This window comes from Leopardus geoffroyi, chromosome C2 (assembly GCF_018350155.1).
Source record: "Leopardus geoffroyi isolate Oge1 chromosome C2, O.geoffroyi_Oge1_pat1.0, whole genome shotgun sequence".
Lineage (NCBI taxonomy): Eukaryota > Metazoa > Chordata > Mammalia > Carnivora > Felidae > Leopardus > Leopardus geoffroyi.
Genome location: NC_059333.1, coordinates 12514172 through 12541428, shown reverse-complemented (window position 1 = coordinate 12541428; position 27257 = coordinate 12514172). Strand labels below are relative to the sequence as shown.

General features: G+C 39.2%; 1 protein-coding gene across 1 annotated transcript in view; it reads right to left on the bottom strand.

Moving 5' to 3' along the window:
* PAXBP1 (PAX3 and PAX7 binding protein 1) overlaps nt 1–27257 on the bottom strand; it is a 34689-nt gene that overhangs the window by 2518 nt on the left and 4914 nt on the right. The window contains exons 3-17 of the mRNA XM_045501518.1: nt 25493–25669; nt 23870–24091; nt 23221–23324; nt 22024–22241; nt 21322–21511; nt 17227–17350; nt 13852–13951; nt 13649–13764; nt 11392–11591; nt 10175–10319; nt 9361–9482; nt 8491–8567; nt 7934–8000; nt 3570–3716; nt 811–965 (exon numbers count right to left, since the gene is read on the bottom strand). Of these exons, the coding sequence (XP_045357474.1) occupies nt 811–965; nt 3570–3716; nt 7934–8000; nt 8491–8567; nt 9361–9482; nt 10175–10319; nt 11392–11591; nt 13649–13764; nt 13852–13951; nt 17227–17350; nt 21322–21511; nt 22024–22241; nt 23221–23324; nt 23870–24091; nt 25493–25669 (2164 nt within the window). The remainder of the gene's footprint in view (nt 1–810; nt 966–3569; nt 3717–7933; nt 8001–8490; nt 8568–9360; nt 9483–10174; nt 10320–11391; nt 11592–13648; nt 13765–13851; nt 13952–17226; nt 17351–21321; nt 21512–22023; nt 22242–23220; nt 23325–23869; nt 24092–25492; nt 25670–27257) is intronic.

The window sequence follows — 27257 nt, the reverse complement described above, 5'->3', positions numbered from 1 at the left end:
TTGGTTTTTTAATCTTATTGTAAGAGGTAGCAAATTTTCTTTTAAGAAAATAAGGTTCTTTTCCATGGACGGGAAATGAAGGAAGAGAAAAAACGTTTTGTTACAGGGTTATGACTAATGATATGTATTCTGAAAATGAAAATTGTGACATTTGGAAGAATTTATGAAACTTTTAAAAAAATTCTTTCAAATTTACTTGTTATTCTTACTTTTTATGCTAGAGATTTGTCCCAAAATTACACGAACATCCAAGACAAGGTCCCCAGAAAGGTACAATGGTTCCTTTATTCACTCCTTCTTTGCAACCCCTGGCAAAAAATATGTATAAGCTGCTCCCCCAAAATCATGAGGGATGACCTTCAGTCTATGATATGGATACCAAAAAACTCAACACAGAACACAAATGTCCCCAAATTGGCATATCATCTTTAGTACACTTTAAGTTTCAGTGACTGGCTTTTTGAGGGTTTACGTCTATATAACGAACCCCCAGAGATTAAGATCCAGGACATCCAACAGCCTGAAATCTCCCCAATTCTTCAAGGGAAGAGGCAGAGAAAACATTCAATCTCCTTAGGGATGCTACTTAATGAAGTCTTTCTTAACACCTTCATAAATAACATACTGAAAAAAGCTTGGGTGAAACACAAAAATGAAAAATGATGTGTATTTGGTAGGTTTGCCAATACAACATCAGTGTACACAATTTAAAGTAAAATACAAACGTGACTCTAAGACATTTTAATAATAAATGTGACAAAAACTAAAGACTCCAGGTCACCATTTCATTCAACAATCGCAAAAAATTACCTTGCGTTTCTTTTTTCCACATCAGAACATCCGATACTGTTTCTGTAGATTGTGTCTGCTAAGTGCACAAGGTATCGACAGAAGTTTTCCAACTGAGAGATAGTTCTTTCTCCTTTCAGATTCATGAACCACTGCTTGGGGAAACAACTGATTACCTATGAAGAAGAAAGATGTAAAATGAAACAGAACAAAATAAAGTGTCTAAAAGCTGATCCCAGACAACCGGTATAATGTACGTAAGTAGCAGGCAGGCTGTTGCACTACAGACAGCTAATCACTTGACAAGGAATATCCTCTTAAACCCGACTTCCCACATTAGCTATCCAAATACACCTGAATATATCTGTATTTTTAGCTTCAACAGATTGGTACTCAAAAAAGATAAATAACCTCCCGTATTTAATTAGGGACATAATATTGACAACACAATTGCTTCACCTTCCTGTCTTCCAGGAATCCCTAAATGAACTGAACTGTCCTTTTATCAGCAGCTTTTGATTTAACAACATGTGTGGCATAAACATCATATTGTAAGCCTCCCCATCCGGAACAACTCGGTGAGCAGGCATCCATGCTGGCCCAGAGTGGGGTCCAGACTGAATCGTACCAGAGGCTGGGGGGCGGGGGCAGCTTAGGGCAAGAGCCTAAGCAAGGTGAACAGGGCAGTGTCAGTACTAAACTCAAGCAAGGTGAGGCTGATCCCCATAGGAGAGAGGGTAGTGTACTAGCAGAATTCAGTCCAAGTGGGTAGAGAAGGTTCCCCACTAAGGAACCCAGGGATGCTTGGAAAAATGAGTGATTCCAGAGCTGGCACTAAGCAAGGAGAAGATGAGCCTGGAACAGCAAGCGCCAGAAAGCAAGAAAATGCTCCCTCAAAATGAGACGACATGCTCTAAGGTCACAGAAGTCAACAAGGGGCTCTAATGAAGTCTGGGAAAGCTTCTGCCAAAAATGCAGAATTTGAATCCAATCATTAGAGAATATCAAACAAAGCCAAACTGAGGGTCACTCTGCAAAATAACTGGCACATCATCTTTAAAAGTGTCGAGGTTTTATAAAGGCCAAGGAAAAACAAGAACTCTTCCAGACTAAAGGAGACTAAGGAAGACATGATAATTAAATGCCAAGGATGATCTGGGAATTTCTTTTGCTGGTGATGTGATACTTCGGACATAACTGACAAAACCTGAAGGGTCTCAAAGATTAGGTGACAGTAACAGATAAAAGATGTTGACAGTGACACTGTAATTATGCATAAGAACATCCCTGTCTATAGGAAACGGACATAAAAATATTTGGGACAGGGGGCTATCATGTCACAAACTGACTGTGACATAGTTGAGGGAAAAAACTTTGTATTGCACTTTCAATTTTAACTTTTGAATTGTTTCAAAAAATGTTTTTTAAAAAGATCCCATTGGGGCGCCTGGGTGGCGCAGTCGGTTAAGCGTCCGACTTCAGCCAGGTCACGATCTCGCGTTCCGTGAGTTCGAGCCCCGCGTCAGGCTCTGGGCTGATGGCTCAGAGCCTGGAGCCTGTTTCCGATTCTGTGTCTCCCTCTCTCTCTGCCCCTCCCCCATTCATGCTCTGTCTCTCTCTGTCCCAAAAATAAATAAACATTGAAAATAAAAATTAATGGGGCGCCTGGGTGGCGCAGTCGGTTAAGCGTCCGACTTCAGCCAGGTCACGATCTCGCGGTCCGTGAGTTCGAGCCCCGCGTCGGGCTCTGGGCTGATGGCTCAGAGCCTGGAGCCTGTTCCCGATTCTGTGTCTCCCTCTCTCTGACCCTCCCCCGTTCATGCTCTGTCTCTCTCTGTCCCAAAAATAAATAAACGTTGAAAAAAAAAAAAAAAAAAAAAAATTTAAAAAAAAAAAAAAAAAAAAGAAAATAAAAATTAAAAAAAAAAAAAAAATCTTTAGGGGCATGTGGGTGGCTCAGTCACTTGAGCGTCCGACTTCGGTTCAGGTGTTGACCTCAGGGTTTGGAAGTTTGAGCCCCGCATCAGGCTCACTGCTGTCAGTGTGAAGGGAGCTCCCTTTGGATCCTCTGTCCCCCTCCCCCACTGGTGCTCTCTCCCTCAAAAATAAAAACATTAAAAAAAATCTTTAAAGAATAAATAAATGAAATTGTGTAACCCCCACATATAAAGTAGAAAAAATATTAAAATGATTTCTTAAACCAGAGAGCCCGTTTCTTTAATAACATTCAAAACAACATTCACTCAACCGTTAAAAATTAATTATCCTGAAATTACAACTTTTTTTTTATTTTTAAAAAATTTTTTTTTTCAACGTTTATTCATTTTTGGGACAGAGAGAGACAGAGCATGAACGGGGGAGGGGCAGAGAGAGAGGGAGACACAGAATTGGAAACAGGCTCCAGGCTCTGAGCCATCAGCCCAGCGCCTGACGCGGGGCTCGAACTCACGGACCGCGAGATCGTGACCTGGCTGAAGTCGGACGCTTAACCGACTGCGCCACCCAGGTGCCCCCTGAAATTACAACTTTTATTAACACCTACAAAAATGACATAATAGATGGAAAGAAGAATAAATACAAACATAACTATACACATTTTTATGTAAAAAATGTTAAGGGGGTTCAGAACTACTGGGAGGCAAACTGATTGTCAACATTACACCAAGTTCAATAATCAAAGGGGTTTTCTTAAAATTCTAAAATCTCTCTTCAAACAAAGGAAACTTAATTCATTCTCATTTATATGCTTTAAAAACTACAATGTGTGTCATTTAACTCACATTTTGGGCTTTTTTGATGCTGTCATCTCCATATTCTGAATTCTGAAAAGCCATGAGAATGTATCTATTTAATAAACCATCTATTGATAACTCCTGAAGAGTTTTGTTCGAGAAAATGCCGTACCACTGAAGAAAATTCCCTAATAGCTAGAAAGAGAGAGAGAGAAAAAAAATTATTCTCCTCCAGATCGAAATATAACTGACACATAACATTGCATAAGGTGTACAACATAATGATTTCACAGAAGTATATACTGTATTGTAAAATGATTACCACAGTAGTACCTTTCACCTAATTGTAAATTTTTTCCCATGTGATGAGAACTTAAAAAAAATTTTTTTTAAAAATGTGTATCTTTATTTTTGAGACAGAGCCTGAGCAGGGGAGAGGCAGAGAGAGAGAGAGACACAGAATCAGAAACAGACTCCAGGCTCCGAGCTGTCAGCACAGAGCCCGACATGGGGCTCGAACTCATCAACTGCGAGATCATGACCTGAGCTGAAATCAGATGCTCAACTGACTGAGCCACCCAGGCACCCCCCCCCATGTGATGAGAACTTTTAAGATTTACTCCCTTAGCAACTTTCAAATATACAACACATTATTAACTGTAGTCACCATGTTGTACATTACATACACAGAATTATTTTATCTTATAATTGGAAGTCTGTACTTTTTGACCCCTTTCACCTAATCCCCCCAACCTGGACTCCTCATTTCGGCAATCACAAATCAGATCTCTGTTTCTGTAAGTCTGGATCTTTTTTTTTTTTACAAGAAGAGAAACTATTGAGGAATTAAGCAACTAAATTAAGTCAAAGAAACTAGAGTAAAACACACCTTATGAAATACAGTGGACCGTGTCTTGCCAAAGTACTAATAAACAGTTTTAAAGGGTCCAAATATTGCCCCGAATGACTGAAGATCTGAATTTTAAGCTTTAATTAAAGTTAACGAATTCTAATGTAAATAGCCACACGGAGCTAGTGGCTACTGTACAGGACGGTGCAAAAACAGAACATCTTCCATCATAATAGAAAGTACTACTGGGCAAGTACCGACTCTTAGATAAATGTCCTCCATTCAAAATCATGCTTAAGTGAGTCCCACAACCATCCTCAAAAAGGACAGAATGCATTATTATAAAATGGGAGTCCCCAGCCCATCCCACCATAAAAATTTCCAAGTTTCTCAATATTTCTCATCTCTGTAAATGTTAACATTATCCAACCACCTGATCAGGCCAGGAGCTTGGATGTCATTATTCCCCTCTCCCTCAAGTTGTCTGACCTCACCTCCATCCATTCTGCCCATTTCTCTCAATTCCTGTTGCTACCCCCCCAATCTAAGCTGCCATAGTCTCTTTCTGGACCCTGCAGTTACTCAAGTGATTATGAGCATATGCTCTGGAGTAGTCTTTCTCAAGCAGGGGTCTGTGAGAGAACTAAAACCTACAGAAAATGATTTGAGTGACCCCTTACTTAATTTTACCAAGGATGGAACATACCATTCTAGAATCATTGAAAAGAGAATTTATTATGCACAATGGAGGACTCAGGGCTTTAATGATTATTTCACAGAACCTGGTTGAGACAGTCAGACTGGCCTGAGTGAGACCCCATTTCTACAGTGAACAAAGGAATGATCCTGGGCAGGTTATTCTGGGCCTAACTGTCCCATCAGTGGAGTGGAAACAATAGTTCACAGGCTGTTGTGAGGAATCGACAAGATAAACGATACAGGTCGTAGCACAGTGCTCCGTACGTGGTCCATACACGATAAACTTTCATTAGTACTATTCTTCCCAGCTTTGACCATTAGCCACACAACAGCCAAAGCAACTTGAAAATGGCAATCTGTCCATGTCACTTCCCTGCTAAAAACCCTTCCATGACCCACACTAATTTTCAACAAAGGTACACGAGCAATTCAATAAAGAATGGACAACCTTAGCATTATTTATAATAGCCGAATTGTGGAAGCAGCCCAAGTGTCCACCGATGGATGAGCGGATAAAGAAGATGTGTGTATACACGATGGAGCATTATCCAGCCATAAAAAAGGATGAAATCTTGCCATTTGCAACAACACGGATGGAGCTAGAGAATATGATGCTAAGCGAAAGAAATCAGTCTCAGAAAGACAAATACCTATGATTTCACTCATAAATGGAATTTAAGAAACAAACAAGCAAAGGGAAAAACAAAAACAAAAACAAAAACAACTGAGAGACACAGACAAACCAAGAAACAGACTCAACTACAGAGAACAGAGTGATGGTTACCTGAGGGGAGGTGAAGGGTGGGGATTAAGGAGTGCATGTATCATGGTGAGCACTGAGGAACATACAGAATTGCTGAAGCACTATATTGCACACCTGAAGCCAATATAATGCTGTATTTAATTATACTGGAATTAAAATAATTTTTTTTTAATTTAAGAAAGAAAAAGCCTTTGAAAAGCCTTTTCAAACCAACAGTTCTAGAACAAACAAACTTCCATCCAGGCCCCACATCCTATATAAAAATTAACTCAAAAGGGATCGGAGGCTTAAATGTAAACCCCGAAACTAAGAACAATCTAGATGAAAAGGAGAAAAACTTTGTAGTCCTGTGTTAGGTGAACATTTCTTAGATATGACACCCAAAGCACAACCCACTCAGGAAACGGTCATAACCCGGACTTAATCAAAACAGAATTTCTGTACTTTGAAAAACTGCTAAGAGAATGAAGACAAGCCACATGCTAGGAACGAAAAACTCTTTGCAAATCATGCACCCGATAAAAAATTTGTATCCTGAATACAGAACTCAAAGCTGAGTAAGACATTTTTTTAAAAAGGAGCAAAAGATTTGAACAGAGGCTTCACCAGAGAACATACACAAATGGCAAATAAACACATGAAAATCTGCTCAACACCATCGGGCATTAGAGAAATACAAATTAAAACTATTAAAAGGACACCACTATACATCTTGTAGAATGACTTCAAAGAAAAACAACCCAAAACTGACATGGTCTGTGGTGAGAGTGAGGGGTAACTGGGTAACGTTAACGTATCACTGATCTGAAAAAACTGCTTTGCCTAGGTATTTACCCAAGTGAAACGTAAATAAACTTACGTATCCAGAAAAAACCCGTATGCAAATGCTTACAGCTTTATTCATAATCACTCCAAACCAGAAACAATCCAGTATTCCTCAACTGGGGAATGGATTTAAAAAAATACAGTGGGGCTCCTGAGTGATTCAGTCAGTTAAGCATCCAATTCTTGGGTTTTGGTTCAGGTCACGATCGCACGGTTTGTGGGTTCAAGCCCTACATCGGGCTCTGCGCTGACAGTGCAGAGCCTGCTTGGGCCTCTCTCTCCCTCTCTGCCCCTCCCACACTCTCTCTCTCTCTCTCAAAACAGATTAATAAACTTAAAAAAAAATACAGCAACTTGTGGCATATTCACCTTACACAGGAGTACTACTTGGCAAAAAAAAGAAAGAATCTGCCAATAACACATGACAACACTGAGAAATTTCAAATGCATTGTTAAGTGAATGAAGCCAGACTGAAAAGTATTCCATAAATGATTCTATTCATAAGACACCCTTACAAAGACAACCATAGGACAAGAAAAAGGAAGGGGTCGCCATGGTGCAGGGATGGTGTTAACTACAAAGGGGCATGGGAGATTCGGGGAGATGGTAGGAGTGTTACGCATCTTGATCTGGGTGGTGAGTACATGTCTATATGTAAAGGACAGTGCCTGTATCATCCGGACAGCTCATCTCCTCCCTAAGTCCAGCCCTCGTGGACTTTTCTCAGTTTTCCCAGTGTGTGCTGCTGTCTCTCATCTCAGTGCCAACTCCTATAACCTAAATACCACTTCCTCAGAGTGGTGGTGGAGGATCCTCTGTGACTCACTAGTCAAGGTTTCTGTGCCTCTTGTCATATGCTCCCTTACTTCCTTGAATTTCTCCTTTCACGATTCATCACACCTGAGATAATGCTTATTTACCACCAACTGTGCTAGATTACAAAAGCTCCACGAGCCTCCACTTCTAGCACATTCAGTGCTGTTTTTCCCAACTCAGAAAAGTAACTGGTGTTCTCCTTGCTGAATAAATTAACTGTGGTTTAGCAAGGCAGTTTGCTGGCTGGCTTGGACCTTGCTTTCGAACTCAGAATGCATCTTCTCGTGTGGAAACACCAAACCTGAATAAACTTTTGGAAGAAAACTAATTTAAAATGGAGTTTGGATATAGACATCGATCTAAGTCCATAGAGTTACTTAATCAAATACCAAATTACTTTTCAAAGTATAGGAGTGAAACAAAATCTGAAGTCTTCTGGAGAGCCTAGAGACACATACCTTAACTGAAGACCAAAACTGTCGTTGAAAAAACAAATAAGGCCCAGAATTTTTATTTTCCAAGACACTATGAAAAAAGAAACATGAGCAAACATATTGTAAGTGCTATCCGATTCCTAGAAAAGATTTCTACAAGTAAAATAGGTGAACAAAAGAATTAACTTTTCAAATTTCCAATTAACTATTCCAGAAGATAGGTTTAAAAGAAAATGGAAATCTATTTTGAGGCAGAAAGGGAGAACAAAAAGCATTACTTGCTTTATTCTGCTTAAGGGAACAATTTCTCCACTGAGCTAGTGTCTTTGGGCTACAGGTTTATACCAAATAGGTAAAGTTTATATTTCAAGCTACCTTTAGTTTTTCTAGAATTTAAGAAACCTTCTCTGAAGATAATGGAGAAGATCATCTTTTTAAAACTTTTTTGTTTTTAAAGTAGGCTCCCTGCCCAACGTGGGGCTTAAACTGAGGACCCTGAGATTAAGAGTCACACACTCTAGGCACTAGCCAGCCAGGCACCCCCAGTATTATCATCACCCTTAATGTTAAGAGTCACTTACTTTTTGGGATATAAGGGCATGAATACATCATCATCTAAAGTTCTCCTCATTCTTAGTAAAAGTGCTTTTAGGTACACCTAAAGAATTAAAAGCAGATCACACATTTTAAGAAGGGTTATGATAAAAGTTAAATTTTAAGAAATAAAAACAAGCCATATTCTAAATCATATGATCAAGTATTCAATTTCGAGTAAACCGTCTTCTCCAATTTTCTCCCTTTTCACTGCAAGCGTTAAGGTCTTTAATACTCCCTACTCCTCATTTATCCCTCAACTACCAAGCAACGACGCCACTTAGAAATCTACAATCCCTTCAAGTCTACCATATTACTAAGATTTAAGATCAGACACGTAATCTGGTTCTTCTCAAAATGAAGTCAGTGAAAACAAGATAAAGAGCACCTTTTCCGTGTCTAAACAGCACCTAAGAATGTCCAGAGGGATGGCAGCAATCTGAAGTTCGGAAACTAGTTACATAAACTACTATAAAACCTTGTGGTTTTATACGCTGCTCTGTGTTTTAGCATTTTAATCATCAACTGTTACCCATCCTAATAGTTTTACATTTTTCTTTTTCCATAAAAATGCAGTTTTTTTGATTAGTGGGGGGTGGGGCAGCGAGGAACAGCAGAGAAGAGCACAGGTGGGAAGCTACCTGGACTAATGACATCACCTTGCCAGAGGGATTTAAAAGCTACAAACTGTGATCTCAAATTTTGTACATTTCAGGCCATAAAGGACCAGATGGCCTGAGGGAATCAGATCTTCTGGCAAGGCTTAGAACATAACCACTCACTCCCTCAGCTCTTGCTCATTTTTGAAAGGAGAGGGGAGAAAAAAACCTTCCACTGATAATAAAGAATTAAATTACCTGTGTATTTTTGTTTTCTGCATTCACTACTGAAGGATATCCGTTTATTAATTTTAATGTAATCCCAACCATTCTTGAAGTCTGTGTTGTAGAAAAAGGGTCCCACATATTTTCAGCTATTACTATTAAGAGAAAAGTAAGGTGTTGAGATACAGAAGTAGATTGCAGCCGACTTAAATCTGCTGTCAAGCAGTCTTCAACTTATAAACGCCAACCCTGATTTATTTTTTCTCTCTCTAGAGTATAATAAGCCCCAGTCTTCTTTGTCCTCTTAACTGTGGGAACCCTGAAAATTAGGCACATGTGGGGAGGGCACAGATTCATTCTATTTTCTGCTGCTCGGTAATAATAAAGGGGAGGACTTCTAAATCCTAGATGTCCCGGCATCAAGAATTCCTAACCAAACTTGAATCTTATTTTTAGTATTTTAAATAGGTTCCCATACCAATGATTCCTAATCTTTTTTTGAGAAATTGATAGAAGTAATGAAGTTGCTCCCAGGAAAATGCATACGCATTCCCTGTCCTCAAACTATGTATTCAGGTTTGCTTCATTTTGCTTCTCTAAAATTCACCTATGAATCCATTACTGCCTCCAATGCCAGGCCCACCCCAAAGTGGTCTTCACCTACTCGGTTAAGAGACATCCACCCTTTAGCCTTCTCTGGGCCAGGTGGGTGTAATTATTTGTAATTATTTATCATTTGTAATTCTTTGTAATTATTACTTCTACGAGGAAACACACTCTGGTTAAAATTCTTCACAACAGATTTGAAAACCCAATGTGTTTAAATGTTCAACTGAGATATCCCTACCTGTTAGTTTAGGAAGAATCACCTTTTCCACAATTGTAGGCAACAGTGCAACATCTACATCATCTTTCTCTTGCTCTCGTTCTTCACAACCATAAAACAGCAAAGATTCAAACCACAGCATGTTTTCAAAGTCACGACATTTTGCCTAGAAAAAACCAATATTAAAAAGCTAAACACTTAAAACAGTTGCTGTTTCTGCTTCTAGCCATGATAAGAACAAGAGGAACAGGATTTAAGCTTCAGTCGTCAACAACTAAAAACTGAACAAAATCTATGAAACATCTATTTTCAGACACTGGACCACAGGCAGTACAGGACCATGACCCCTGAAAACAGAATCAAATGAGTGAGCCCCTGGTGGGGGGTGCAGAGCAGTCTTGCTCAGTTGCGGAGGGAGACAAGAACTAGAGTTCAGGGAGGCGGAGACGGCCAGAAGCTATGGGGTGGAGGAGGGAGCTACCCAGAAAAGAACTCCAGAGCGCACACAAGTCCCCTTGAGCCTTTGCTGTATACCAAGGCACACGTGCACAGGGTGAAACTCCACAAGGTCCGGCGAAGAGCAACCGGGAGCTGGCAGCTGAATGGTTCCCAGAGCTCACAGTTTTTTCAGTTTCCAGGGTGTCAACCTCAGCCCTCTTTTCCCTACAGTTGACACATTCAACCCAGCCTATCTCATTCATGCCATGCCTCCGTCCCCATGCTGGGAACTTCCAAAACTCTTTCTTAAACAGGACCACTGAACACATACAGGCACTTCTCGTCTCCTCCCTTATGTACATCCCAGGCCAACAGGTCCTACTGATTCCACCTCCTAAACGTATCGGTTTGTCTTATCCTCCCAATTTTCCATTACCACCCAACTTAGTTCAGGTCATTTCACACCCTCCTCACTAATCTTTCCCATGAGGTTCTAAGTTTTTCTAGGATCAAAGGACCAAATTCTTAGTGTTCATTCACGTTCACATCCCAGTATCACTACATGCAACTTTAGTTGACCAAGAAAAGCACTGTATATAACTTGAAAGTAATAAACAGCTCTCTTGAGAAGGAATAGAGATAAAAAACCATGACTCTACACCCAGCTGAATTCGTATTATAGCCCTGTGCCCTATCTCCTCTGAAAAGTATTTTGCTCCAACTTACATCTCTAGCTTTGAGATTAAAATTACCCAGGCATGGTGTTATATTGTTTTCTAACAGTGACACAAGCCACTCACCTCAAGAGGAGTCCAAGTGAGAAGCTGCAACCGTATGAGGGGGTTGAACAGCTTTGGCAAACAAAGGCCAATATAAGCATCCTTATAGGACAGATAGTATTTTGAACGCCATGCTTCAAATTGGGATTTAATGCAGTCGATTGAATAGAAACTTTCAAGTACGTCTTCAAAAACCTTGCTGGACTCTTTCGAAATGCGATCTAAAGACAACAATAACAACAAACAAAAACACCAGACAGAGCCATAACTTACAATGTGGTAGGAAACTCAGAGTTCAGTATTTTCCACATTTTCTTTGTAGCCTGAGTATCAGTCAGGCTCATTAACAGAGGAATCATTATTAATTGCAATTTAACAGAAGGGAGGAACGCAAGTTTAGGTTTTCAAATGTCTGTTCTGCAAACCAGAGTGCAGGCAGCCTTAGCTTTGCAGTTCCCAGATGTACCGTTTCCTGTTCCTAGAGTTTAGTTAAATACCACCAGTCCCCCAACAAGTCAATCCCCATTTCAGTCACTACAGTAGATTAACCGTGAGTTAACTGCGTGAAGTGCAAACTTTGCTCCAAGCTCTTCAGTCCACAATCACCGTACAAATATCAGAAGTGCATCACAATCAGTGAACGATCATTTTCACTTCTTTCAAGGTCTGTGGGTGACTGTGAGAACTGACATGGACAAGTATCAAAATGGATGCTAGATCTTCAGGTGGAAAGTGATTTGATGCTGCTGAAGACTTGGGAAAGGGGAATCTTTTAATGGTGAGACCGAACTGTGACAACCTACTTCTCAAGATGGATCTTAACATCACTAATAGCCGGACAATCTAACATCTGTCATCTCATATTCTGCAATACGCAGCAGCATCCCGTATGAAGTATTCTTGCCAAAACAAAAGCTTAACCTGAATCTAATCAAGTCTTCAGACCTAAGTGCCAGTTTACATAGAAATTCGGTGAATCGAAAACCAAATTAATCCATGAGGAAACAAAATGTCGGAAATTCTGCAAGGTAAGTGACCTGGTCTCTTCAAAAACTTAATGTCTTAAACAAACAAATAACAGGGGAGTGTATATGTGTAAGGTACTCATGGACATTCATTAATCCTGGGAAAAAAATGGAACAACCAAATGCAGGGCATGAAATCTCGTGTGGATCCCAGTTTGGAAAAGACACAACCACCCACAAAAACAGTCCCAAGAGTTTTATTTCGGGGGAGCTGCTGCTAAATAAACACAATATTAAGAATTTTCAGTTAAACATGCTAAAGTGTTGAAAGAAAGTATCATGATGTGTAGGCTATTTTCAAATGGTTCAGCAACACACACACACACACACACACACACACACACACCCAAAGAATTAAGGCAAACTTGGTTTGGTAAGAATTGTTGAATCCGGGTGATACGCACATGGGATCACTGTGCTATTCTTCCCAGTTTCTCTATGTTTAAACATATTCACTATAAAAAGGTGGGAGAAAAAGAAGCTTCTCTAACTAAATTCCAAATCGCCTGCAGCCAACATAATTCCAAATAACCACAACTAATGGCAGGAAAGGAAGATTCTTCTAGAAATGCCTGGCACATAACAGTACTAACCACTCCCCTTGGGTTGAAATTATTCGGGACTCCCCAAATCAGGAGTTTCTTTCAGGGCTGAGTGTCCTACTGCCCAGCTCTGCCTCTCCAGGACAGGCTGCATTAGGGCTATCTTAGGATCTGACTTTTTTTTTTTTTTTGTCACTTAAAATTCTACAATTCTGGAGAGTAATATCATTTTATTATGCAAGTACTAAATAAACTCCAAGACAAGGTGTCACCACTAGTTTTGAGAATTCATCATGATATTCAGTTAATAAAAACGGGTGCCTATTTTTACAATTAAGAAAAAAGCGGCTGATTCTTTTTTTTTCTTTTTTTAATTTTTTTTTTTTTTAACGTTTATTTATTTTTTTTTGGGACAGAGAGAGACAGAGCATGAACGGGGGAGGGGCAGAGAGAGAGGGAGACACAGAATCGGAAACAGGCTCCAGGCTCTGAGCCATCAGCGCAGAGCCTGACGCGGGGCTCGAACTCACGGACCGCGAGATCGTGACCTGGCTGAAGTCGGACGCTTAACCGACTGCGCCACCCAGGCGCCCCAAAAGCGGCTGATTCTAACGCAGAGGCCACAAAACTTCAAATCATCTCGTGGTAAAAACCACACCTAAGTAGAAACCAAACTGGCAATAAAACCTCATTTCCAAATAAATGTCTAACCTTTTTCCAGATTGAAGTTTGTAATATCTGTGGAAGTTTCTTCATCATCACTGGAAAGGCCTTCGAGGTGATCTGCCATCTTACCGGTCTGCTCTCTGGCTTGTCTACGACGAGTCCTAAATAACAAACAGCAAGTTCCCCAACCAGATACAAGAGACTCCTCCCTTTGCAAACGAACCAACAGCAAGCATTTTGGGAATTACCTCCTGGCCTCCCGTTCTGCAATCCTACGTTTTGCATGCTCTTGATACAGTGCCCGATCTCGCCCGAAGGAATCAAGATTTGGTGCCATCAGAGCTTTATCTGTAAAACAACAACAGTGAAAATTAAAAGCCTTCCTTCAGCAATCTTGAGGAAAGAGTTTGCACAGAATAAGCCATAATGATAGACTGTTTGCTAATCTCAACAGCAGGCTTCCGCAGTAACTGGTAAACCAGATAGTTTTCTAGTTTAGAGCAAATCTCAGTATTATTCTGTGTTCCCATGAAAAGGAGTAGAAAAAATAAACAGAGAGTTCAACAACCCTATGTAAATACGACTGGGTTTAATCACTATTTTTGTATCTAAGTAACAGAACTAGTTGACGCTATCATGATGACCAAATAAATTAAAAACCAAAATTACCTGTGCAAAGAGAAAATTATAGATTACTTTTTTAAGGAAGGAATTAAGCATCACATGTCTAATGATATGACAGAAAAGAAATCCTGGGTAGGAAGGATGAGAAAACAGCTTTGTTTCAGGAGTTTGAGAATTTATTCTATTTATTCTAATTCTGCTGTGTAGACATTCTCTACTACAATTTTTAGAACAAGGGCAGGATCAACATGGTAGACTGAAAACCGCATCTGAACAAGACTAACATACTTTCTCGAACACTCTTTCAAAGCAGAATTATTCCTTTTTTTGCCTATTTTCTGTCTCTTTTTTTAACTTTCTAGGGCAATATTCTAGTTTAGCTTCCACCCTTCCAATTTAAATTTATTGATTTCAGTTACCATATTTTTAATTCCTAAGAGATGGTTCTTACAATATTCCCATCTCCAGGGCACTTCCTACTATCTCTCGAAGGATATCCATTATATTTAAATTTTTCTTCTGATACCTGCACTGTTTTTGTTTCCTCGGTCCCTTTGGTTCTATTGCTTGTGTTACTCTCTCTGTTGATCCTCAACTACCTGATGTGAAAGGAGACTGGAAGTTCTGTGGACAAAGGTGGGAGGTACCTCACAGAGGCATCTCCATCTGAACACCGGGGAGAAAGTCAACTTTCTTGTTGGAGGCTCCCAGATGTTAAGTGTCTCAGGCTTTCTCTGGACCCATTCTCTTACTCCAGTGAACAGTCCTCTAATCTCCTGCCTAGGGTAGAAGGAGGAGTGGGGGAAACATCTATCTGCAATAGTTCCCTCAATTCTACGTTTGTTTTATGAAGATACTCTGTAAAACACGGATGGTAACAGAAGCAGACAAGCTAAGGGAGAAGATGCGGGGAAAGTCATACATCAAATAAAAGACATCAATTTAAGGCTTTTGAATTTGTTTTCCCCTGATATCAGAGATGTGCCGCCAATAGCAGCAAAAGAAAACACAAACCCCCAAGTTAGCCCTCTGCTTCAGTGTATCCTATCTTAGACCCTACTCTTTTTAAAAGTTGACTTTCTGGGTTACTCATTCATATTTCAAAATAGCTCTGATATTAGGAAGTATGTTCCAGAGTTCAGCAATTGTTAAGAAAGATGAACAATGATAAACAAGAAAGATGCCCCTGTTCTACCTCAATCGTGAATTCACACACCAAAGGGGAATAGCTAAAGTCCCAAACTACAGAAATGATTCCTGTCTCTCTTCAAGAGGTCTCCTTCATTAAAGAAATACCGTCAAGAATATTCACCACTATAACAAATATTTAAAATGTCTCTACATTGGTAGATCGTATAGGACACTAAAGGAGATATGAGAGTAGATGACTCAAGTGATAGCCTCCTTCACTTCTCTAAGAACTATATGCCGTGATTGTGGTTAAGTGTCCACAAATCTCAACAGATGAATTGCAGGGATTTTTGTTTTAGCGTCCTATGTAATTTTCCTCAAACCTTTGACAATTAACGAATACTCGCCTCTAAGGTAGTATTTTTCGCTTTCTCATTACTTTTCAATTTCTTTCCGACTCTCAATCTAATCAACATACATCATCTAATCTTTACTTCTTATTCTATGTAAGTAAATAGCTCCAAGTTATAAAGAACAGATTATAGGGAGGAAAAGGTATCTGATAAAATGCACAGCTCATACAAACCATTTAACTTAAAAAAGGAATTACTTCCCTTCATAGGTCTAATGGTTACCTGTAATCTGCCCCAGAAATCTGGTTCTGTCTGGATCAAAAGTGATCTGGAAGGGCTGCATTAGTCATCTAGGTGCCCGATATGGCAATAATCCAATTTAAGTTTGTGTGGCAAAAATAGAAAGGTCAAAGCTCTGAGGGCCGTAACACCACCTCTTTCCAATGCTCTAAAACCCATTCCGCACACAAGATGTTTTCTCAGGGATCCAACATCTAATTTAGAGGACCCCCTGTATGACGAGGTATTGTTTTCAGAAAGAACGACACTAGGGCCCTTCCCACTTGCATCACCTGGAGTGGTTGTTCAACATGAGGATACGGTCACCATCCAAGACCTAGCAAAAACCTCTGGGGATAGGACCAAGAAACCTGCATTCTAAATTAATACCCCGGGTAATTCTGATTCACACTTCCGTTCAGAACTGCTGGCGTAGGGAACAAAGAGATGATAAAAAGAAGCTACAAGAAATCCATGCTAGGACAATTCCTCTTAGAGTACCCAAGAATATGGAGCACAATGGAAATATGGAATTAAAAGCTTTAACACATCTGGTTAAAGAACCTCAGCTAAGCTATTTAATAAGAGCTTTCTAATTAATTTTGGTTTTTCATAACACATATTATAATGAAAGGAATATAAACTGAATTTCTAAACTTTTACATTAAAATTTCAAAAACTGTAGCCATCAAATGACTTACTAAAAAACCCACTATAAAAGGCAGGCTAGAGAATAAAAAATTTTGCTTTTCTCTGAGGCATGAAGTACAAAAATCCCCTAATCTTGGAGTGGTATTATCTGTTATGTAATTAGAACCCCTTCTCTCCTCTTCAGAATCTCCCAGTCCCTGAACCCAGAATCTTTCCAACAGCATTTGTGACCAGGATGAAATGGGGGGAAAGATCAATTAGAGCCAAATGATAGTTGTTTTAAGATAAAATACTGATGTCTTCTCTATACTCTAAAGAATGAAAAAATAGGTTCAAAGAAGAGTAAGATTGATAGAATATCAGTGCATGTTTTTGAGCTCCTTTGTGAAGCTGTATTTTCTTAAACACAATCCAAGTACATGCTGTTAAGTTTTAGAACTACCTGACACAAGAGTAAGGAAATGTGTTTGTTTAAAAAAAAAAAAAAAAAAAAAAAAAGCTAATAAGCTCTCTAATTTTCAATTAGGCTGCACTAGGTAAACAAGGTTGTTTAATGAATAATAAAAACCTTCAAGATGGACTGACTTGAATGGCTTGAAAACTCCGAAGATTCATCTTTAATATCATCTTGTCGTCTTTGGACAAGGCGGGAAGCTCGCTGTTTGTACAGCTGATGTATTGCTGATTCAAGTTCATTAATCAGTGGCACCTGTAAAAATACAACACACTCCGTAACACCAAACTCTTCAGTTGCTTACTTATCTGAGGGTTCCATTCTATTTCCGGATTTCTGAAAAAGTACCCTCTATGGACAGAATAATCATGAACTCCCAATGGGACACAAATAGCAATTCAGTATTACGCAGTTTAGGAACCATCTCTTCTTTTAATCCGTACATAGGGTTACAATGTCCGGTGCCTAGTTATTGGAGTAAAAGTTTGTTAGGAAACTTAACGCTGCAGTATTAGTAAAGAGAGCAAGTAAAGAAATGTCAAAATCGTAGTGCTTTTCTTTCAGAATAAAGTGCTTGCAAGTCTTTTAAAGTCCGTTTTTTTCAGCAGCATCATCTACCTCAGAAGTTTTGTAGCTTAAAATAAACCATTATCGCTATGCAATACTGAAAAAACGCCAGGGCTCCACGAGCAGCTAAGAACGGGGGTCTGCGCACTGCCCAATTCTGGACGCTTAAACTGCTCCGCCACTCATGTGCGCCAAGTACCTTACGGTAATGTCACAACACATCGCAGCCTGATGACACGTTCTTAAATGCGAACTGCATCCATTTACGTTAGTAAGGCAGATAAAACTTCTGGCCTTCACTAACCTAAAGTCAGTATCTCAAAGTCAGAAAGCTCTTCCTATTAAATGTATTTTCCCATATTTTGTCATAAAATAATAAAATTCCTCACATGAATTATCAGTTTACAAAGTCCATGAATTTTTCCAGGTTCATATCCACAGCTAAGCATTCACTTGGTTCACACACAGTACAAAAAACTTACGGGATGAAACCTAACTTAAAAAGAAAAAACAAAACTTTCTCTTTATCAATATCTTACATGATAACCAAACGCTATGAAACTTTCACAAAACACTAATGACCACTACACATACCTGAGGAAACCAGAAATTCTAGTTTCCTGACGGTTAGTGCAAATGGAAAACACATTATTTAGAGTTTGGGAACACTGGCACCAAGTGTGACAGCAGCTTCCTGAACTGAACAGACTGCAAATGGAAAATAAAAAAAAAAGGCAGGTGGAATTCAAAGATGTCTGTAATAAAAGCACTTTTATACACTGGCATGATTCCATTGCAAAAGCAGCAAATGTTCCCAGAGAGATCAAACCGATGGAGTTATTTTAATCTCAAATAGGCCACACCACGGACAACAAGGTCCCCAGATCTGCACCGATTATCTTAGACAACTGAGCCCGCGGACTCGATCTTTAAAATTTACGAGGAGTAATTTTTTTAAGGCAGTCAGTGCTGTATTCCTGTGACTTGCACTTCCCACCCCCTTACGTCTTCACCCCACACAGGACGGAAGACACAGGTGCCTGTGCACCTAAGGTGCGCTCTGTGTCCCGGAGACTGTCGCCACTCCCGTAGCGTGACAGCGACACACCCCAGGTGGCATCCGACAGCATTTAATTATTCAATTTAGAGTTAAAATTCCGATAATGTAACTTTTCTGTTTAGGTCATTAGAGTGCTTTTCAACAAAGCCGAGAAAATTCTGAGAATAAAAACTTCAAGACGCGTTTTCAGCTCTTTCAGGTTTCTTAACGATATCGATTTGTCTCAAGAGTATGCACCATGACAATTTCTTTACCCTCTCCAAACTCAAAACTGTTCTTGACTATTATGATTTCAAGACCAAATTTAAGGCGAAGAACACAAGGAAGGGGACTATAGGGAAACAAAACGATGGAAAGTTAAAATGATTTTCAAGTAATTTAAAAAATCTAAGTTCAAACTACTTAAAGTTGTATAACAAAACAGAAAAAAACCAAACCAATGTTTATCTTTCTATGACCTTACCCTGAAACAAACTTTTATAGTATAACTAAAATGAAATTCAAGTGTGTCTAATTATTCCTAAACATTTCCAAGGCGACAATTTATGACATTAACTCAGCAGCAACCTCTTAATAAAACTCAACGCATATGAAAATGTCAAAATGAAATAAAATACTCCTCCTTCAAAGAAAGGATCATCTGCCTCTATTTTAATGAAAATGTAGTCACTACAGGGGCGCCTGGGTGTCTCAGTTGGTAAAGTGTCCGACTTCGGCTCAGGTCATGATCTCACAGTTCATGGGTTCGAGCCCCGCAGCAGGCTCTGGGCTGACAGCTCAGAGCCTGGAGCCTGCTTTGGATTCCGTGTCTCCCTCTCTCTCTGCCCCTCCCCCGCTCAGGTTCTGTGTCTGTCTCTCTCTCTCTCTCAAAAATGAAATAAACATTAAAAAAAAATTTTTTTTAATGTAGTCACTGTATAACATACAAGACTTAAGATCTTCTCCAAAAACATTGATCTAAGTGACTCTGTGACACCATACGAGCACAGTCTGAAGTCGACTTCTCTAGGAACATAGTGATTGAAATCAATCAAGTCTCCTGCTAACCGTTTTTAAAATAGTAAGCGATTGAAAACTGTATGAACTAGACGTCCTAGTAGTCTCTTTAATGCAAAAATGGGATCATCTAGTTTATCGTATTACCGTCAACTTTTCGGAGTTAAGTCTACAGTTACAAGTATGTAAGTTTAATGAAGTAAATTAAATTCTATGGCAAAGGTTCCAATACTTCAAGAAAAAACTCCACAGGGACAAGCGTCACTTACAAAGTATGGTGTGTAAGCGTCACTTACAAAGACAATGACCCTTCTTCTAGTCACAGAGGGTTATGACAGCAGCTTCCATTATGTCCGCTGGGCTCAAAAGGCCTTTATCAGTGGGAAGGACACAACCGCCAGCTGACACCTGAGTCCACTTCCTGCCTTGACTCTAGCCCCCTGCAGCGTCAAACCTGTTTCTTTCCCACCTTCGTACTTGTCGCCCTAAGCCAGTGATCTGCCACAAGGGATATCATAGCTCAGACTATAGCTGCTTCTTCAGAAATCAGGTGGTAAGACAAGAACATGACAAATCCTACAGACAAGGCTTGGTGAAGGCTCTTGGGCTGCATCTGACCATAGACTGGCTACAACCCTTCAGATCCATTAGGAAGACAGTCTAGAGCCGTTCTCTGGTGACCTTTGGCTTTCATAGATTGAGGTCATCAACAGAGACAATAAAAACTTAAGATACTCCTTTAAACGTACTATGCTTACGGATTCTATGCTAAACCACACAGCTAAGAAAAAGGGAAGTGTGCCCTCTAATCCTGCATCACTTGAAAGCTGAGACACAGGATATTCAAAGACTGTATTTTATTTTTTCAAAGATAAAGTCACAAAGTCTACAAATACTTATAAACCAATGCATCAAGTATATTTATCTTAAAAAAAAAAAGTCAACTAAGAGTTCGTTTGAGAAGGGGATCCTGTGTGCAGTGAATTTTAAAAATGCAAATAAATGGTATACTAAAATGCAAAAAACTATGCCAAGTGACTGGCATACTAAAAAAAAAAAAAAAAAAAGAACTTGGAAGAAATGAGATCTTCAAAGAAATTATGACCAATGAATGGTTTCTGAAATCGATGAAGCATAGGCTTATTTAGATGAAAAGTATCAGCAGCCACGGTGACCAACTTTTAGAGTTAAAAAAAAAAACTAATAAAATTTTGTAACTTTATACACATTTGGAATTACTTGTGGAAACAGTTTAAAGGTAAGTTTAGACCGGAACCATACCAAAGAAAATTCCATCAGATGAGTCCCTTATATTCTAATAATTCAGGGCAGGCCAATAATATACCACTGTGTTAAAGAGGACTTGCCAAAGTCTTATTTAAATATGCTTTATCTTTTTTGTTGTTTTCAACAAAGCCATTATGCCGCCCCCAAGACAGAATGCCGCTAATGAAGTGAGGAAAATGAAGCATGGCTTTTCATCACTTCTAGAGTTGAACTCAGTGGATACTTTCTGAGAAATACAAGAAATGATCTACACAAGGCCGTCTAGACCTCCCTAATTTTGCCTTAGTCAAAGAGATTAATATTTTTGCATTCTTACCTTTTCACTGAAACACTCAAGCAAGTCTTGGACATACCCTCGCATTTCTTGCAAAAACTTATACCGTTCACCAACACCCCCAGAAGACCCTTCTAATCTCTCAATAGCCCTGGTGGCGTCCACTCGGCTTTGCAGGTGTTTCTCATGCTGCTGTCGATTCGTTTTGTGCAGTTCTTTCACGGAGTCCAACCTTAAGAACACAAAAGGATAAATATAACACATTTACATCCAAAAGTCTACGCCGTCAGGACTCTTGCAATATTATAATAATGCATTTAGTTCCACTATTAAGATACAAAAATGCTTGGAGTGGCATCTTTTCATCTGCACGGCTTTTTTCTCAAAAAAGCAAAAACAAAAAGGCAGTTTACAGACTTCACATCAAGTTATTTGGTGGGCTAACCAAAATCTGTTTCGCTTTTCCCCCCATATCTTGACTACACTTTTTCAGAGTCCAAGAGGTACAAACTCAGAACTGTCTTCAACAAGATCATGGAGTGGCATTTTTATAACTTTTCGAGGCTTCCACAGAAGTAATCCAAGAAGGGAGCAGAACAAAGTATGAAGTCATCTTCTGTTTAGCTTTTGAAGATGGGCCAGTGAATCTTCTTTGCCGACATTCTGCATCTGCTACCCCAGACTACATGTTGCCTGAGGGAACTGAAAGCTAGGACAGGTCTTTAAGAAGTTGATCTGCCCTACCTGTCTTTAAGCTGTTTCTTTACCAAATCAATAGTAACGGGAGTCATCTCATTACTGGGAGTTTTGAAAGGGACTGTATTATCTGTTTTTTGAGATTTGGCATCAGATGATCCATAGGCAGTGTAACTATAAGGAATGCCATAGGATGAACCATAAGGTATCGTCTGGTAAGTGTTCTGGTAGTACATATTCACTTCAGTGGGCTGGCTTGCTTGAACCTAGGAAAGAAATGGGATATATATGAAAACCAGCAGTTAATCATGACTTTGAGATTAAAAAGCACAAACTGCAAAAATATACACCATTTTCCAAACAGTATGTTAATTGAAATAAATAACTGCAAAGTTCTTCAAAATCAAATCAAAGTAGGGCAGGATGAACATTCTAACTCGTATGGGACTACTGAATTCATTTCTAATAATTCTGGGGAAAACAGAGTATCATAGAAGTTTGGGTAGGAAGGGACATAAAAAAATAATCCAAAGCCATCACGTTATCAGTGGAAGAGAATAAATGACTTGCTACAGTGAGAAAATAAAGACAAGCAGAGACTAGAAACTGCCACGTAAGTACCCTATTTTCTTAACATAACCCAAACGCATGCAAAACACTGGCAACAAAAACAGTTTACATTTATGGATCACTTCCACTGTACTACTTAATAAAACTTGTTTTAGCTACTGACGAAGAGATTTTTCATCAAAGTTTTTGAATTAAGTTTTCACATTACGAGAAGAGAAATCCATCTTCCACAAAATAATTTTTAAAGTCAGAAGCAATAAGCTATACAGGAAAGAAAGATTTTATCTAAACGGTGGTTCTCAAAGTCAGCGTGCACCAGGATGACCCGAGCGTGGTGGCTGGGCCCCCAACCCAGTTTCTCATTCACTAGGTCTCAAGAGGGTGAACATTTGCCATTTCTAACAAGCCCCCAGCTGATGCTGATGCTGCTGGTTGAAGGATCACTCGGAGAAACACTGGTCTAAGAAACCATCACTCTGTTAAGTTGCAAAAGATAACAACAGTTTCTTTCTTCTAAAAGCTTATCAAATATATGTAACTGCACGTAATTTTCTTCATTGTGTTAGTTGGATGAACGACAAAGATTCAATTCAGTATCTTTGTGATTTCACAAAACAGGCACAAAAGGTTTCTTGTGTACTTTCTATTTTTGAAGTTTAACCTTTTAGTTCTTACCTGAGGGATATTGATTCCTTTTCTTATCTGCTCCTGCTCCCATCGGCTGAGTTCTTCATCTTGTTCTCCAGTTACTAGAGCATCATCATCACTCCCCTCAATGCCTGCAGCCACAGCAGTGGGGAAAATTAAATACCAGAAAAGCAGGGAGGGAAGAGATGCTATCCTGATACTTCACAAAAATTAAGCAAGACAATTGGTATTAACTCAGTTTTACTAAAATGTTGATTACGATCTCTTCTCCTTTGATACCCCTTGCTTGTCTTAGACACAGCATTCCTTGAAGCAGAAGGCATTATGCAGTAGTTACACCCGAGGAAGGTTTCCTAATCTCTGTGAGCTTGATGTCAAATCAACAAAGGGAAGAACAGAACGTAAAGGCCTCTAAAGAATGCGAGGCTGATCATATAAATGTATGCATGTAAAGTGCTTAACACGATACTGGCCACACAGGACGTGCTCAATAAACATAAGCTATCATAGTCATGCTACAGTTTTCAAAAAATTCCAATAAGACACTGGTACCCAAGCAGAAAGGGTCCTCAAACACTAGATATTGCTGAGGAAATGCGGGTACTTTTAATCTGAATACAGTATCGAATATTTAATACAATGCAACAGGCTTACTATACAATTTAAATCAAGTTACCTATTTCCTCGGCAATTTTTTGTCTCTGTGACTTTTCTTTCACAGAAAAAACTATGCGACGTTTCTCATCATCGTCTTCATCATCACTGGCATCGTTCTCATCTTCTCTAACAAGGCGGCCTTTCCCAGGCTCGCTGTCATGAGGAGTGAAATCTCCTAATTCTCGGGCCATTTGACGCTTTTTCCTTGCAGCATGTATAAAAGCTGCATCTGGAATTTCTCCTGGAAACAAGTGGTAAGAATTGTAAAATATGCCGGTATTAGGGTATGAAGTTTCTATTTTTGTGAAAATATAAAGGGTATGGGGCGCCTGGATGGCTCTGTCAGTTAAGCGCTGACTTCAGCTCAGGTCATGATCTCACAGTTTGTGAGTTCAAGCCCCACATAGGGCTCTGTGCTGACAGCTCGGAACCTGGAGCTAGCTTCTGATTCTGTGTCTCCCTCTCTCTTTCTCTCTCCCCTTCCACCACTCATGCTCTGTCTCTCTCAAAAATAAATAAGCATTTAAAAAAAAAATTAAAAAAATAAAAAGAAAATATGCAGGGTAAAATAACCTCACCAAGAGAGCCATGTCATAGTGATGTTCTAACGTTAGTTGCTGGTACCCCTTTCCCCAACTGTGCCTGTAACCCAACTGATTTCTTTTTAATTTAGCTTAAACGGAAACCTAAAGTCACTAAATATACATATATATATAAATCATATACTGGCAATATGCATGGGGGGAAGATCCACCACCACAGCTTTGTTTTAACTGTAATTTTTTTTCATTTTTAAGAAATAGGCAAAAGTAATCAAACCCTATTACTAAAATAGAAAGCAGATAAGTTTAAAAAGTTGCCCACAAGCTCACCTTAAAAAACTATCAGATTTATAGTATATTTCTCTTGCATATAGTTTCCAGGTCACCTGTAAGCATACTGAATATATAATTCTGTACTTAAGTTTTTTTCATATTAAAACACACTAAGTTTTTTTCCATGTTGTTGTTTGGCAAAGCATAATTTTTAACAGCTTAACAATATTCACTAAACAGATAAAGCATAATCTACTACCTAACTGACCTTTCACCTCCAGTAAAAATTAACGCCTTGCCACATGTCTAATGTTATTTTAATAGCTATGTAACATCCCATCATGTAAATGTACCTTACCTTACTAAGCTGTTCCTCTCCTGCCAGAAATTTTTTCTAAGCACTTTTTTACTCAAAAGCCTATTACCCAGGAAACAGATTTGCCAACTATTTCCTACAAAACAGTAAAAAGGAAGAAAGTGTGGGCATAAAACTAACTGCAATGAGTTTTGCTTTTAGCAGCACTTCTAAAAAAGTTAAAGTCTTAATCTGAAATACTTTAAAACAAAACAAAACAAAACTTTAGTACCATTTATCCATTTACTTGAAGTCCTGCACTGGCTTTGGATAACAAAAGTGCCTGACAATGAGCTTGGAAAAACTGGCAAGTTTCTACTTCTCTCACTTTATTTGCAAAAGGACACACCTTGGCTGCAAACAGGGATGTCACAAGAAACACCACATAGCTAACTCCTTCCTTAACCATCTTTACACATGGCCCATTCTTGAGGGCCTCCTTCATTTCTGAGAAGTATCTGCAAGCACACACCTGGGCGGAGAACATTCAAAGAAGATAAAGCATTTGAAAAAGCTCCACCAGCTTTTGGCTTTTCTTCCTCCTTCTCACTTTCCATGTCCATTTCATCTTCACCGTGTTCACTGATGATAACTCCGTCTTCTTGACTGGTGTCCTTAATGTGTCCTGTTTTGTCCAAGGGTGGTTCGCCTACATTTTTGAGAAAAGTAATTAAAATTTTAAATAAAATGCGTAAATTGAGAAGGCACTTTTTATTCGTTTATAGGCTCACTTTGAACTGTTTTAATTGTTTATTAAAAAACCCACTGATTGTATGAAAATGAAATATCCAACAACAGGCATTAACTGTGAAATAAAAATAATATAGGGGTCACAAGGACGCATCGGAGGCCCTACTCAATTCTATCTTGAGTTAATCTCATCAAAATTTTACTAACTTATCAAAATTAACTGTTTCTTCCTCTAACCTCCCACTGGTCACTGCTCATACCTCTTTAAAACATCATTTCATTAAACCCTAAGCCCATCTGAGGCAGCTTTCTATGAAGAACAAATGCTTAGGGACCAAATAAGCCTCTCTGTAATGAATACTTTAGGAGTATCTTCTTAGTTCATAACCATTTGTCACCCATCACCTGACGGGGTGAGACCCAAAAGTCCTATTTACACAATGTAACTGTGATCCCGTTGCCATGACTGAATGTTCAAGATTGGATTTGTGACCGAGGCAGAGACAACCTTATTGTCTTTCTGGGAATCTGGAACTGAGACAGAGAGACAAGTCAGAGACTGGGTAGCACTAAAAACAACCTAAACCAGTAAGGGAGCGGCAGAGTGGCCACATTCTGCCGTATGGACAGAGGAGAGAACTCTAATTCGGTGCTAATGCTCAGGCCATTCGTAAGACCACTTGCAAGACTGCTTCCTGCAACCGTGTTCCAGGAGGCACCACTCACCACGCTTATCTTTACAGAGGTTTACTTTGCTTTTAACTCAATAGTCCCACTGTACCATCAGTCCCAGGCAAAAATCACAGAAATCAGAGTGTTAATCTTTACCTTAAAACACTGAACCTGGCACACAAGAGGCACAATGACTATAATGAAATAGTAAAAGTTTATCCTAAATATTTATTCTAAATATTCTAAATGTTTGTATTGTTTCCCTAGCATGGTCCCCTCCTAAAAACTGTTTCAAAAATTCTATTCTTCTCAAGCCATATCCTACTCCCCTAAATAAGAATCTTAGGAATACCACTCCTTCATACACACACTTTTGACTAAAATTTAGGTCATTGTTTAAGGCTCTTTAGTTGTTTCATTTACCATCCTGCCTCATTAGCCACAGCCTTCCTTCTGAAGTGCATTCTGATGCTCGAGATGAAAAGTCCACTCTATCAGATGGATATGGTTACACGGGAGTCAGACACTACCCAAATTTCGTTCTACTCTAAACCCACACTAAATCAGTGGCTTTTAATAGAACCAAAAGGTCTACTAGATCAGATACATTCAGAATGATTTCTGCAGATTCTAAAAGACAGAGCAAACACAAATTATGACTGAACACATACAAGCGCAAAACATGGTGACAGTGGGATTGTTGTTAGTGGTCGCACATTATCCTTCCAGATGTCTTTGTAAAAAGAGATACCAAATAACCTTCTAGGCTCCTCTTGTACTCTCAATTTCTTCTACTACCATCAGGAAACTTGCCCTCACAAACATTCTCTTTACCTTGAACTTGACGAGGCTCCCTCTCTCCTTTCTTCTACCTA